Raw genomic sequence first — 15,090 nt, 5'->3', positions numbered from 1 at the left:
TTAGCACAAAAAGACAATTTATATGTACTTTGCACATTGATTTGTGATTTCATCTATACATAGGCCTTTGAAAGATATCCAATATGAAGATAGGTAATTAAATTAATAATTTTTCTCAACTATAGTACAAAAAGGTTTTTTTTCATGTAATCTATATTGGATGGTCTAGTCATCTTTATATGTATGCATTGCATGGTGGTTCGGTTTCCTTTAAATTCAGAGGCACCTGATATGACTTTTTGCTGTTAAATTGGTTCATTAACTTTTAATATTAATTAATAAAAATTATTTTAAACGTAACCAATTGCTTTCATGGTTCATGTTTTGTGCTCTGGACGGTGGCGATTGTCTGGATTCACATTGCTGATTTGAGGCTTTCTACTCTGTAGTAGAGTGGCGACTAAATTTTGAGAGAGCCCCCTATTGCTTAGAAGAGACCTTTCAAGTTCCAGCCTGTCATATGCAAGTTTTTTACCTGCAGATGAACCACCGGCCCTTGGAAAAGAAAAGTCCATGAGTTCCGGAAGAACCCAAGGGTCGGAGATGGACATTATCCTCAGCCAAGAAAACCAGGTTCTCCTCGGCCAGAAGGTGGCTATTAAGATCACCCTCGCCTTGTCCTCCCGAATTTTTCTCAGAACTGTCGGAGTCAGGGCAATTGGCGAGAAGGCGTAAGCTAGATGGTAATTCCAAGGAATCATGAAGGCGTCTAGAGCAGCTGGGTTCCCCAAGGCATCTACTGAGCAGAAGGCATCTACTTTCCAGTTTCGACTGTTGGCGAACAGGTCTATTGACGGTCATCCCCAATGTTCTGCGATCTGATCGAACCATGCCTGATTCAGTTCGCACTCGCCTGTCTCAGCTGGGTTCGACTTAGAAAATCTGCAGTCTGATTCTCTGCACCCTTTATGTATAGTTCTAACAAAGAGCCCAAGTTGTCCTCAGCTAGTTGAAAAATAGACCTTGCCACGTCCATTAGAGGGCGGGATCTGGTGTCGCCCTGGTGGTTTACATATGCTACCGCTACTCGGTTTTCTGAGAATACCCTTAAGTGGTGGGACCGGAGGGAGCTTAAGAACTGTAAGAGGGCAAACTTCACAGCTAACAGTTCTTTCATGTTTGAGGATGTCGATCTCAACCCAGGGGATCTGGACAGGGGTGCTATCTGATCGTTCAGGTGAGCCCCCACCCCCTGGGGCTTGCATCCGTAGACAAGACCTGGGAGATGGGTAATACCCAGGGAATGCCTCATGTTAAATTGTCTATGTTCGTCCACCATTCTAGCGAGAGAATTGTTCTTGACGAGACGTTTAACCGCCCTTCTAAATTTCCGTCTAGAGAAATTTCTGCTGCTAATATTTCCCACTGCAATTCTCTGGCATGGGCCTGGGCCCAGGCCCACTAGACAGCCGAGATACAAGATGTCCATCGACCCTAGAATTGACATTGCCTTCCGCAAGGTCCCTTGCTCGTGAAACCAGCTCTATCATGTTCTGAACTTTCCCCTCTGGGAGACGACATTCCTCTTTGATTGAGTCTAGTATAATACCTAGTTACTCTTGAACCTGACTCTGTGCCAAGGATTGGGATTTTGGTAAGTTTAGCAGCCAGCCTAGGTTGGTGAAAGATTTCATAACTTTGTCTAACTGGTCTTTGCAGTGGCAAGGGGAATTGCCTATTTCTAGGAAGTCATCTAGGTACGGAGCTATCAGGATATCTTGCTCCCTTAAGTGTGCCATTACTTTCGCCACTACATTGAGGTGATGGCCAGACAGAATGGAAGAGCTCTGAACTGATAATGTTTTATTTCCCCCCGTATTGTGACTGTCACCCTGAGGAATTTGCCAAAGTCCTTGTGGATGGAGACATGATAGTATGCGTCCTTGAAGTCTAACACAGTCATGAAACTGGATGGAAATAGCATTTTTACCAATGACTTCATTGTTTCAATCTTGAAGGACTGCACTTCCAGACAATTGTTCAGCTTTCTTAAGTTTATAATTGTCCTGAATGTCCCATCTGGCTTTCTCCTTAAGAAAAGAAGGGAGTAAAATCCTTTGCCTCTTTCTTGGCGAGGGACTTCCTGAAGAACGATCTTCTCTACTAGACCCAGAATCTCCCGTTGCAAGGCTAGATGTTCCTCTTTTGATGGCCTTTGCGGAATCACTATGTAGGATGGGAGGGAAGTGGAATCTTAAGGCCCAGTCACACAGCGAGATCGCTAGCGAGATAGCTGATTTTGTGACGCCACAGCGATCTTGCCAGCGATATCGCTGTGTGTGACATGCATCAGCGACCTGCACCCCCCCGGCGGGTATTGCTTATCGTGCTCGAATGTCCTGGGCCGTTTTATGATCGTTGGTCTCCCGCTGGCCAGCGCGCATCACTGCATGTGACAGCGAGAGACCAACGATCAGCGACGCTGGGAGCTGGCTTCCAAGGTAAACAGCGGGTATCTAAGAGCTGCGTGGCTCTTAGATAACCACTGTTTACGTTGGATACCAGCTTACTCGCTGGTCCTGATCGCTGGGGAGTCTGTCTATGTGACAGGTCACAAGCGATCAGCTAACTATGTCCCAGTGATCCCATCCACGTCGGATCGTTGGTGGGATCGCTGGGAGCGTGTAACGGGGTCCTTAGATTTAGGCCTGATTTTATTAAGTCCAAGATCCACGTACTGCTGGATACTTTTTCTCAGGCTGGGAGAAAGAAAGCTTACCCCCCCCACCTGGGGACTACCCTCATTGGGGGTGTTTTGTTGATGATGGGCCTGTTGAATATAACCCCTTAAAAAACCCCAGGATAAATGGGAGGATAGGAGTAGAGGCAAGGGGGTTCTTCTCTGAATAAATCTCCTGCTCCGAAAGGGCCGTTTATAGGACTGGCTGGAGAGTTTAGGGAAGGATTTCTTTTTATCCAGGATGTCGTTTAGTGTGTGTGACGTCCGTCCGCGAATCTGGGCTACAGTAGGGACAGCACCCCGAGAAACCCCGAGACCCTTAACCCCTATACAGAGATCTGGAATTGTAGCAAGGCCCAGGGGGTGGCTGTCTTATAGGAGCAGTAGACCAGAGCATGACGGTCGCCAAGGAAAGAGGCAGGGAACCAAAAACGTAGACAGAAATCGGGAGAGCAGCAGAGGTACAAAAACAACAGGCAGTAGCAGAGTCGAATATCCAGGCAAAGGTCACAAACCAGGAGAGTAGCAGAGGTACAAAAATAGCAGGCAGTAGAAGAGTTGAATATCCAGGCCAAGGTCACAAACCAGGGGAGTAGCAGAGGTACAAAATCGTCAGGCAGTAGAGTGGTCAGAAATCCAGGCTGAGGTCAGAGTCAAGCAATAGCAATCACACAGTAGCACACAGGGGAACCAAGACTATATCCGGCGGCTTGCAAGACCAGTCCAAAGGTATTTGAGGGATCAGGTCATCCCTCACAGGTTCCCGGACTGATAATGTAATTAGGACCGCCCCCAGGACCAGGCCAGATGGAGATGCACCAACCCCTTCATGACTGACAGAGGAGCGGAGCCTGCATCCAGCAAATGCCTGCGCAGGAGCCCCTTCGCTGTTGCCACCATCACTCGGGAGCGAACCACGGCGCCTCCCAGTGGCCGAGGCAGGAACAGCAGGCCCCGAGTCAGACGTCGACGTGACAGTCCGGTGCCTGCTAGTGGCCAAGGCCAGGACAGCAGGCCCTGAGTCTGACGGCGACGTGACAGTGTGGGTCCGAACAGGAACTCGCCCTTGCAGGGAATGGAACACAATTTTGACTTTGTCTGCAGGTCCCCCGGCCAGCATTTAAGCCATAGGGCACGCCTAGCTGCATTAGAAAAGGATGCCAACCTAGCTGCTAGCCTGACCGCATCCGCCAGAAAGGCCGCCTCCCCCCTCATTACAGGATCGGAATTTAGAATTGTCTCTCTAGGGGTTTTCTCTTTTAGGTGTGATTCCAAGGGGTCCAGCCACACCATCAGAGCCCTGGCTATACAGGTGGTGGCTTTAGCCCCCCCAACAGCGGCCTCCCAAGAAGCTTTTAGGAACGAATCCGCTTTTTTATCCATGGGGTCTTTTAATACCCCCATATCCTCAAAAGGTAGGGCAAATATTTTGGAGGTTTTGGCGATCACCACGTCTAAATTTGGCGCCTTTTCGCAAACCGAGTACACCAGGTCCTCAAAAGGGTATTTCCTTTTTGGGGTTAGAAGGCCCTTCTTTTCTGGCTTCTTCCATTCCCTTTTGATTAAAGACAGGATTTTCTCATTCAATGGAAAATCCCTCCGTTTTTTCTGTTCTAGTCCACTGAACATTATATCCTGAACAGTTTTCTTGGGCCAAGGGTCCAGCAGACCCATGGTGGTTCTAACTGCTTTATTGAGACTGTCTCCTCTATCAGAAAATAGATGCGACCCTCTTATGAGGACGATGCAGAGGAAGATAATGAGCCGTCTGAATCTGAGTCATTTAATTCACTCTCCCCATCACTAGATCCAGATTCGGGGGACCTGTGTCTGGATTTTTGTAGGGATTTAAAGGTATCTTCTACCTGACTTCTAATCAAAGCTCTAAGGTCCTAAGCAAATTTTGGGGTATCCTCACAAATTGTCTGTTCTATACAGGAATCAGAGCCTCTTTTCCCATGTAGTGGGTAGCTCCTCTGTAAAGACCGCACAAATCTTATGCTTAGATTTCGTTGAACATTTCTTTCCCAGATTTGGGGGAGAAACCAATTCTAGAGAAGGATTCTCTTTTGCGCCGGCAACCCTGCTGTGTTGGGAGCCCAAGTGGCTTCTGCGTCGCAGGGAAGAGTCCTCTTCCGTCTGCGTTTTCTCTGCCACTGCAGGTGCTGCTGCTGGTGCCCATGAGGGGGGGACTGGTCCTGCAAGACCTGCTCCTCTGGATGCTCCTGGTCACTCTTGATGCCAAGCTCCATGTGAAGCACTGCTCCCAGTGCGCCTGCTGTTTAAACCCCTACTCAGGGACCTCCCCACAGCCTCTGTTCCATGTGTGGAATGGCGCGTGCCCAGTTACTGGCTTACCCAGTAATGCAATGCACCATCCGCGTCACTGGGTCCCCGTGCATGCGCAACATTGGATTCTCAGTAAAGCTTTGCGGTGCCTGCGCGCGTCATAGGGGCGTGCCACCCCGTGCGTGCACACGCAATGGAGAGCCCAGGACACGCTCGGGGAGAGGCGGTCTTCATCCAATTTATTCTGCCACCTCGCCCCACACACCTTCAAGGTCTGCTGACCCCAGTGGTGGCACTCCAGGCAACCGCCCCAGCTGAGGCAGAGAACCCCCGCTGTCTGGATTGGACTGTTCAGGCCTGGCATCCCACGACGATCCTAAGGTATGCGCTGCTCTTGTGTCGACTGTAGGTTCCCCATCAGGGACAGGAAACCATCTGATGCGGGAGAGATGTATCGCCTTTTTATCCCTAGGTTTACTGTCCCTGTGAGGAGGATCCCCTCTCTCCGTGGTGCCATCATGGGGGAAAGAGAGAAAGTAACTCCTGCGGTATAGTACTCACGGAGTTCCCCATGGATGCATACCACGCCCACTTCACGTCCATTGGGGTTGTCCCCAGCAACATGGGACCCATAAGCCAGAATCACTAAGCTCCCCGGGTCCAAGAGAGCCTCCGTCTGGTACCCGTTGACAAGTACCTGGCACAGATGGGGTTTTCTGCCAGCTGTGCCCTTAGTGGCGGTACAGACTAGCTGACACCCGGAGAGTATACCCACAGTCCATGGGTCAGTTGTTAGGGGGCAGTTGGCAGCCACATGTCCGGGCCTTTGGCACCGCTAACACTTAATAGCCGCAACATGGGGGGACCTTGGGGCTGAACCAGGGGACACAGGTCGGTTGTCACTCTTCTTTAGGGATACCCCCTCAGTTCGGGAACGATCTGCATTGTCCCCAGAGGAGGGTCGTGGACTTTTCCCAGGCACCTGAGCTGGCAGGGCCTTACGTGACAGCTGAAGTGGAGCAATGTCCCGTATAAAGTCCTGAGTGGCTGTATACTGCTCAATCAGTCCTACCACCTGGTCCAGAGTGCCCGGGTCCCCTTGTCCCACCCAACGCTGTATGGCTGCTGGCAGAGCCCTCACCAGCCGGTCGACCACCACCCTCTCTACCATCTGGAAAGGGTTTAAGACCGCAGGCTGGAGTCATTTTTAACCAGCTGCAGCAAGTCATATACTTGAGACCTGGCGGGACGAGTCTCCACAAAAGACCACTGGAATACCCGTTAAGCCCACACGTATGTATAAATCCCCAGTCGAGCAAAGATCTCACCTTTCAGCTTCCCATAGTCCAGCGCATCGTCCTGAGATCCAGGTAGGCCTTCTGGGCATCTTCTGTCAGAAAGGGGTCCACCACTTCAACCCACAAGGGCATCGGCAAGCTCTCCCGCTCTGCTGTGCTTTCAAACATGGTGAAAAAGGCCTCCATATCGTCCTCAGGACTCATCTTCCTTAAGGTTGACCAAACTTTATACCGACCCTCTGAACAGATTGAGGTTGCTGGTGGGGCCGCCTCTCGCATAGCCACGATCTGCTGCATCAACAGGTTATTTGTCTTCTGCTGTTGCTGATTAAATATCTCCTGCTTCCTTTGCTGCTGCTGTTCCTGCTCATGCTGCTGCTGCTCATGTTGCCACTGCTGAGAGAGAACCAACTGCTTCAAAAGCTCCTCCATCTTGACAGCAGGTTTGAGCTGTATCATTGCCTGCTTGCTCACTGGTATACAGCACGTTTTGGGGTACACCTCAGTTCACACTGCCCGCATTCTCCACCATATGTAATGCAGCAGTGTCCACTCTGTGCAGTGATGAGGCAGTGACGAGGCAGTGACCCAGGAAAAGTTAAAAGTAAAGTCTTTTTTAACGAACGGTGTACTCATAAACAGAAAGAAGATCAGATCCTCCAGATCGTAGCTGCGAAAATAAAGACAGTCCGTGACCTGTTGCCGTGGGCGACTGCACCGCCGTGTACACTGAAGGTGTCAGGCCTTTTACCTCCGCTGGGCCCTGTGTTACCTTACACAGGTTGAGCTCTGCAAAGCCTTCTGCTCTCCCTATTTGCAAGGTCAAAACTGACACACCCAACCCTCTGCTGCAGGGGTTTTTACAAACAAACCTATGGCCGTAGGCCACATGGTAAATCTGGGGCTGGGGAAGGAAGTGGACCACCCCACTACCATCCTGTAGTCCATTTCAAAAATAAAAGTCCATGGTGGGTTTTCTTAAATCTGCCTTGGACAAATAGCTTGCCCAAGACTGACACTTCTATTCTGCCTTGCAATCACAGCTATGCCTGTGACTGCAAAGCACTCCATATGCTTCTTCGCACATCCTGGGGGGCACAGAACGACCCTCGCAAATAACACCGGTCACTACCTCACAACTGTTATTTGGCTTTGTAGTTTACAGATCTGGGCAGGTAACGTTCAGCGTCTCCTAATCCCAGTTAAATAGAAAGAGGCTTTCAGGAATTCAAAAAAATCATTTGAACATTTTTGGATTAAGAAGAATGTTATACTCTAGAGGCAAAATGGTGCTCACACGATACGGCCGAACTAGATGACTGATAAATCAGTCACAGCCGGTGACTAAAAAGAATCTGTCACTCCTCTACTTTTAGTTGTTATTACTTACCTGGGTGGTCGTTGTCAAATGTTGGAATCTCTTCTTTACACACCTCATCACCCGTCACATAGGTCTCTGTAGTATTATTAAGGATCAGATCTTCACCCTGAAACAAATATTGTAAAAGTCACAGACAAATGGAGAAGTCACATCTATGATCAGCTCTAATTCTGCCATCTCCACCGCTCTCATTACACAAGTATAAAACAAATAATACTGGTGGATAAAAAGACTAAACACGAGACTTTCACAGCCATCTACACATCATAGGGGAGATCTCATGACACCTTCTCTCCGTCTACCTGATAATCTTGAGGAACATTGGGATCTTCTTGTTTACAGTCCTGTGGAAGAAGAGGACGGGGACATCTCTCTGGTGTTGTCATCTTACTGGATAGATCTGCAGGAAACACATACAGGGACTGAACTCATTCTTTACATACAGATAATTATAGGCCCTGTGTATTTAGTCCTGTCTATTACCTGGTGATGTGAGGGGCTGGGGAACCTCCATCATGACGTCCTTGTACAGATTTTTGTGTCCTTCTATATACTTCCACTCCTCCATGGAAAAATAGACAGAGATATCCTGACATCTTATAGGAACCTGACACATACAATGATACTGTCATCCCTCCGATCCCTTCATAGCGTTACTGTATAATGTCCCAGCATTCCCAGCAGTGTCACCTCTCCAGTCAGTAGCTCAATCATCTTATAGGTGAGTTCTAGGATCTTCTGGTGATTGATGTCCTCATGGATCAGGTGTTGAGGTGGAGGCCCCATGCTGGGGCTCAGGGGTCTTCCCCATCCGTCAGACACAGGGTCCTGACTGCGATCACTAGAGGTCTTCTTCACTACTGTGTAATCCTGGTTATGGAGAGACACATTAATAAATCTCACTACAGACATTTCCAGAGTCCTCACCTCTCCAGTTCTGTCCATCTGTTATTCCCATAGATAAGAATGTTGTAATGTGACGATATCAGAATCTCTCACCTCTCCAGTAAGCCGGAAGAGGATCTCTAGGGTGAGGTGTAATATTCTCTCCGCCTTCTGGTCCCTGTCCATATCCATCCTTGATGATTAATTCAGAAAAATTCTCTTCATATACAAGATGTCCACTGAGAGGATCTGATATTGTAGGGAAATGAACAGGAAGAAAAAGAGACAATGAAACATCATAAAGAATGACAACAAGGGGAAGCATACCAAGAGACAGAATGTGTAGATGTTGTATTCTCTAGTCTTCTATGGACTGAAACACAAGTTGAATTGCTGACCAAGACATTTCCTCCATGCTCCCAATCACTGGCTACGTTAGTCACTGCTTTGGCAACTTATTGGTTGTAGGAATCATAAGTTTGTTGGGACTGGCCAGGATGTGCTGCAAAAGACCGGAGAAGATGGAAGTCTGCAGAGACCAGCTGTGGCTGGGAAAAGTCATCATGTCATCTAGACAAGATGGAGATGTAAAAAAAGACAACTTCAGAGAAGATGTAATTCATAAGATACCTGGACGTAAATGTTCACTGTAAGGTCCACAGTGTGATGATGGCTGTTAATCATAACTCCAAGTATCTTCTTGCCATTTTTAAAGGACATGCTCGGAGCTGTAGGGCTGAATTGATATTACAATTGATTGTTGTACTAAGCTTAGCTCTTGTATTCAAGTACTCTTGGTTCTTGTCATGTATTCATATATCTATGGTGGTTTTAGTGACGTATTCAAGTACTGATGGTGGGACTGTTCATGTATTCATGTACTGATGGTGGTTCAGATAATTATCTAGGTATGTAGCCAGCTTTCTGCCTCAGACTAGTGCAAATTGTAGCTTCTTGCTCACTGGTGTAGGTTTGCCTTGTTTCACTGTGCTCTGTTCTACTGCAGCCTGACTTAGGACCGTGCTCTGAATCTGTGTGTTTTCACCCTTTGCTTGATCTGCTATCTTCCTGATATTTTGACCCCTGGATCATGACCTGACAATTTTTTTTGTATCACACCTCTGTCTATGACGTACCCTCCTGGCTCCAGACCTCGGACCTTTTGATTACCCAGCCTCGCTGCTTGTCCATGAGTAGTGACTAGCGTCACAAATACACAGTGAATGGGGGGATGGTGGTAGTGTGGGAACATTATACTTTGTGGGGGAAAGGCTGTACTGCGAGAACCATAGTGACCTATGATGCTTCGATCTTGGAACAGGGTTCCATACGCTGTTCAATGATGGTGAGCGAAGGACTGTATCTTGTCTATAGTCATTCAATTCTCTCTTTTTAGGTTTTTCAGGTTGCCATTTGTGGACTATGTTGGAATCCGTGGACTCCTTTGAACCAGCATGGCTTTTTAATATTTTTTTTTTTTTTTTTTTGGGGGGGGGGGGGGGGGGAGTTGTTGTTTTTTTAATAAAATATTTTTCTGAGTTTTTTTTGCCTTCAGCTTACTGGGTTAGTAATGGGGGTGGGTTAGATGTATCTCCAACACTAACCCCTAGGATTGATGCCAAACATAAATCCCCCAAATGTTACGTTACTGTTCACACCACACGGAGACCCCAAAAGAGTCTCAGTGCTGAAGGGGTTAAATTCCCCCATGCCCAGTGTGGCGACATCGCATTTCATCTGAATTATCCAGATGTATTATTTCAGTAGGCCCTGATGTTGGCCCTTATTGTCACTAAATTATTGCTCACTGGCTGCCATTTGTTGCATGGATGCTGATTAGCTATTTTATCTGTCCTTGTATTGCAGTCCTAGGATTGTTCTACTATTCTTTGGAAACAAAGGCACAATGTTTGAATGTTTGTTAATATGTTGATGACCCATTGGTGTTCTGGAATATGAAGGACAATCTATGCATGTTGTTTGCACACCACTCCAGCAGTGAGGGATGGCCTCCTTCCACCTTCCCCAAGACTGTGGAGGAATGACTGAATGAGAGTTGTGACCTATAAAAAGAGAGGATCTGCCAGTATTCATAGATTTCATTAGGCCTCTTTCACACTTCCGTTTTTTACAATCAGTCACAATCCGCCAGGTTTTGAAAAAAACGGATCCTCAAATATTTTTGAGGATCCGTTTTTTTTCCCCATTGACTTGCATTAATGGCGGATTGCTGTCCGTTACATCCGTTTTTTTTGAGGATCCGCCAAAAATTGCTGTCCGTCACCATCCTCAAAGATTTCAAAGCGGAGCTTGTAACGTTTTTTTCTCTGGCGGATCCTCCAGACAAAAATTTAACCCGAAAATCTTTCTGGGTGCCGGACAAAAAAAAAAAAAAAAAAAAATTCCCTCTCTCTCTCTCTCTCTCTCTTTCTCCTAAAATTTCCACATTTTCAGGATCCGTCTAAAAACGGATCCTGTGCCATCCGTTCACATCAGTTAACAACGGATCCGCTTGTATGACTTTTTGGTGGATTTGAACTGATGCAAAAAACTGAAGTGTGAAAGAGGCCTTAGAGAAGTCATGGTATCATCACTCCAACTGAAGAAATACAGGAGCTGCCACATTTGACCATCGCTGAACCATGGATAGGTTTGGAGAAAGCCAGGATTGTGACCTGCCGGTCATCTGGTTTCTGGTTCCATGGAGATGTTTGGAGAAGCCAGGTTGTGATCATTTGATCAACTGGCCTTGTACCTTGTATAGACTCAATGGACTGTCATCTTCCTACGCATGTCATTATTTCCTCTCTGTGTGCGTGCCACAGGTGGAGTAGTGACCCTGGTAGATCTGAAGTCACAGCTGCTATTATCCCGGAGAGTCAGCGGAAGGGCGAGACTCTGTAATATGTTCGATCTTGGGTACTGTGCTGGGAATGATCTACGTGTTCTCTGCCTGTTTTGTGGTTCAGTAAACATTGCCACACCGAGTTACCCTCACCCTGTGTAGTCCGAGTAGTTTTCTGCCTACGGTGTGAGAGAGCGGGCGTTCAGTGGTATGAGCCCTGGCCCAGGCAGTATTTCTAAAGACAGCCGAGACAGCGGACGAGAGCAACCACTGATCCTGTATCTCCACACCCAGTAATGGAGAATCTCCAGCACCGACCTCCACCCCCAGAGCCGCACTCCAGATGTATATATATAAAATTGAATGTGTGTGTGTGTGTGTGTGTGTGTGTGTATATATATCACCAACCAATCACGAAGCATCTTTCATTTCACCAGAGCTGTTTAAAAGAAGCTGAGCTGTGATTGGTTGCTATGAGCAACAGTTTTCCCACTCAACACCTCAGCAGACACTGACATGGTGGGAGAAATCTAGCATCCCTGGGAACATAAGCTCCCAGCCGTTGTCTGCCCCCCATAAAGGAGCAGAGAGCACGACAGAAATGAATCACCCCCTCCCGTACCCATATCCCCATCACACATCCTCCATCCCATAGGCACATCTTCCCTCTTAAAGGGATCTCCGGTATGGAAGTTAGGGCAAATCCATCCAGTGCTTTGGTTTTGACCCCAGGCCTCTCTAAGGCTGTGTGCCCACGTTGCGTTTTAAGTGTTCCGACGCGTTTTTCCTGCAGCGGAAATGCTTAAAAACGCATCTCCATGCATTCCTATGGGATTCCGCAGTTGCAGTGTCCATGCTGCAGATTTTACCGCTGCGGAATCTCATAGCGGTAAAATCCGCAGCATGTCCATCCTTTCTGCGGAATCGCGGCGATTCCGTAGCCATAGGAATACATTGAAACGCTCACTTTACGCATGTGGCTATGTCCACCAAGTGTAAAGTGAGCACTTCATGTGCGGATGGTACCCAGGGTCTGGAGGAGAGGAGACCCTCCTCCATGCCCCGGGTACCATATTCCTGTAAAAATAGAATTAAAATAAAAAAAAAAAAAAATAGTGATGTACTCAACTTCTGATGGCCATCGGAGCTCTCCCGCTTGTCCGCCACGCTGTCGACAACTTCCGGTCCCAGGGATGCATTGCGCAAATCACCTGAGATGACATCGAGGTCTCGAGCGTGACGTCATCTCAGGTCCTTTACGCAAAGCATCCCTGGGAACGGGACATACCGGGAGCGAAGCTGAGATCGGGGGCCGTCAGAAGGTGAATCATAGAGTTGGAAGGGACCTCCTGGGCCATCTGGTCCAACCCCCTACTCAAAGCAGGATTCACTAAATCATCCCAGACAGATGCCTGTCCAGCCTCTGTTTGAAGACTTCTAAGACCTCTATTGAAGGAGAGCTCACTTCCTCTCATGGCAGCCTGTTCCACTCATTGATCACCAACTGTCAAAAAGTTTTTTCTAAAATCTAATCTGTGTCTCCTCCCATTCAGTTTCATCCCATTGCGTCTAGTCTTTCCTTGTGCAAATGAGAATAAAGATGATCCTTCTACAATGTGACAGCCCATGAGATATTTGTAGACAGCTATTAAGTCTCCTCTCAGTCTTCTCTTTTGAAAGCTAAACATTCCCAAATCATGCAACCTTTCCTCATAAGATACGGTTTGCAGACCGGTCACTTTTTTTCTGAACTTGCTCCAGTTTGTTGATGTCTTTTTTAAAATGTGGCGCCCAAAACTGGACACAGTATTCCAGATGAGGTCTGACCAAAGAGGAGTAGAGGGCAATAATGATTTCACGTGATCAAGACTGTATGTTTCTGTTAATACATCCTAGAATTGCATTTGCCTTTTTTGCTGCTGCATCACACTGTTGACTCATATTTAGTCTGTGATCTATTAGTATACCCAAGTCTTTTTCACATGTGCTGTTGCATAGCCCTATTCCTCCCACTCTGTATATGCTTTTTTTTATTGCCCAGATGTAGTACTTCGCATTTTTCCCCTGTTAAAAACCATTCTGTTAGTTGCTGCCCACTGCTCCGGTTTATTTATATCTTTTTGAATCCTCTCTTTCTTCTCTAGTATTAGCTATCCCTCCTAGCTTTGTGTCATCAGCAAATTTAATCAGTTTACTCTCAATTCCTTCATCTAAATCACTGATAAAGTTGTGGAACAATACAGGGCTCAGGACAGAGCCCTGTGGTACCCCACTTGAGACATTCTTCCAAGTGGATGTGCAGCCATTTACGACCACTCTTTGGGTCCGATCACTAAGCCAAGTTATGCATCCACCTAACAGTTGCCTTGTCCATTCCACACTCCACATTTTTTTCAGTAAGGATTGTGTGAGATACTTTGTCAAATGCTTAGCTGAACTCAAGATATACTATATCTACAGCATTTCCCTGATCCACCCAGTCAGTGATTCTGTCATAGAAGGAAATTAAGTTAGTCTGACATGTCTTATTAGTTACAAACCCATGCTGACTCCATTTAATCATTTCATTCTTATCCAGGTACTTACATACATATTGTTTAATAATTTGTTCAAAGATCTTTCCTGGTAAAGAAGTCAGACTCTCTATCCTATAGTTGCCTGGGTCCACCTTCCCCTTTTTGAAGACAGGAAAAACATTTGCTCTTCTCCAGCCTTCTGGGACTTCTCCTGTTCTCCAAGAATTTTCAAAGATTATGGAGAGTGGTTCAAAAATTTCTTCTGCTATGTCCTTCAGTACTCTGGGGTGTAATTCATCTGGACCCGGAGACTAGCATGCATTTAGGTTAGCTAAGTGTTTCCTCACTATATTTCTGTTTATAGATATCCTGGATTCTTCTATTCCCTTAATAGGACAGTGAAGAACAGTTGATGTTACATTTGCTTTCTGAGAGAAAACAGATGCAAAATAGGAATTTAAAAGTTCAGCCTTCTCAACATCCTGTCTTACCATTTCATCATTTTCATCCATTAAAAATCCTATAGCATTTTTGACTTTTCGTTTACTTTTGACATATCCCCAAAATCCTTTTTTATAGCTTTTGACGTCTTTTGCAAGCCTCAATTCATTGTCTGCTTTAGATATGATTCATGCCCTGCAGGTTCTGCAGACAGCATTATATTCTTCTTTAGATATGCCTCCCTCTTTCCATTTTATAAACATTTCTTTCTTCCTTTTTAGCATGTGCTTAAGTTCTGTGTTCCTCCATGCTGGTTTCCTTAAATGCTTCCTATTCTTGCCTCTTTTCGGAATTGTTAACAATTGTGCTTTGAGAATTTCATTTTTCAAGATTTCCCATCCTTCCTGGACATTTTTGTCTTTAAGGATATCCAGCCATTGGATCCCTCCAATTCTCTTTCTGAATCCCTTAAAATCTGCCTTTCTGAAATCTAACCTTGACGTCTGAGTCTTCACAGGTCTTCCTCCTCTACTGTAGTTATCCAAAATAGCATGGTCGCTACCTCCTAGGGTCCCAGTCACTTTTACCTCATCAACCATTTCCTCCCTGTTTATAAGGATTAGATCCAAGGTAGCAGTTCCCCTTGTTTTCTCCCTTACCTTTTGGAAGATAAAGTTGTCAGCAAGAGAGGATATGAATTTCCTTGACCTGTTAGTTTTGCCTGAGAGAGATTCCCAACAAATGTCTGGATAGTT

The 15,090-nt window shown here is 46.5% G+C and overlaps 1 protein-coding gene across 1 annotated transcript in view; it reads right to left on the bottom strand.

Annotated features, from left to right (window-relative positions):
- LOC141093965 (uncharacterized) overlaps positions 1 to 10,011 on the bottom strand; it is a 115,265-nt gene extending 105,254 nt beyond the window's left edge. Inside the window, 5 exon segments of the mRNA XM_073579638.1 lie at positions 7,658 to 7,754; positions 7,951 to 8,048; positions 8,132 to 8,255; positions 8,339 to 8,518; positions 8,648 to 10,011. Of these exon segments, the coding sequence (XP_073435739.1) occupies positions 7,658 to 7,754; positions 7,951 to 8,048; positions 8,132 to 8,255; positions 8,339 to 8,518; positions 8,648 to 8,833 (685 nt within the window). The 5' untranslated portion in view covers positions 8,834 to 10,011.
- Between the last annotated feature and the right edge of the window lie 5,079 nt (positions 10,012 to 15,090).

The sequence above is a fragment of the Dendrobates tinctorius genome, unplaced genomic scaffold (genome assembly GCF_039654945.1).
Source record: "Dendrobates tinctorius isolate UK_male_01 unplaced genomic scaffold, ASM3965494v1 ptg000063l, whole genome shotgun sequence".
NCBI classification, from domain to species: domain Eukaryota; kingdom Metazoa; phylum Chordata; class Amphibia; order Anura; family Dendrobatidae; genus Dendrobates; species Dendrobates tinctorius.
This window is presented reverse-complemented; position numbering and strand designations above follow the sequence as displayed.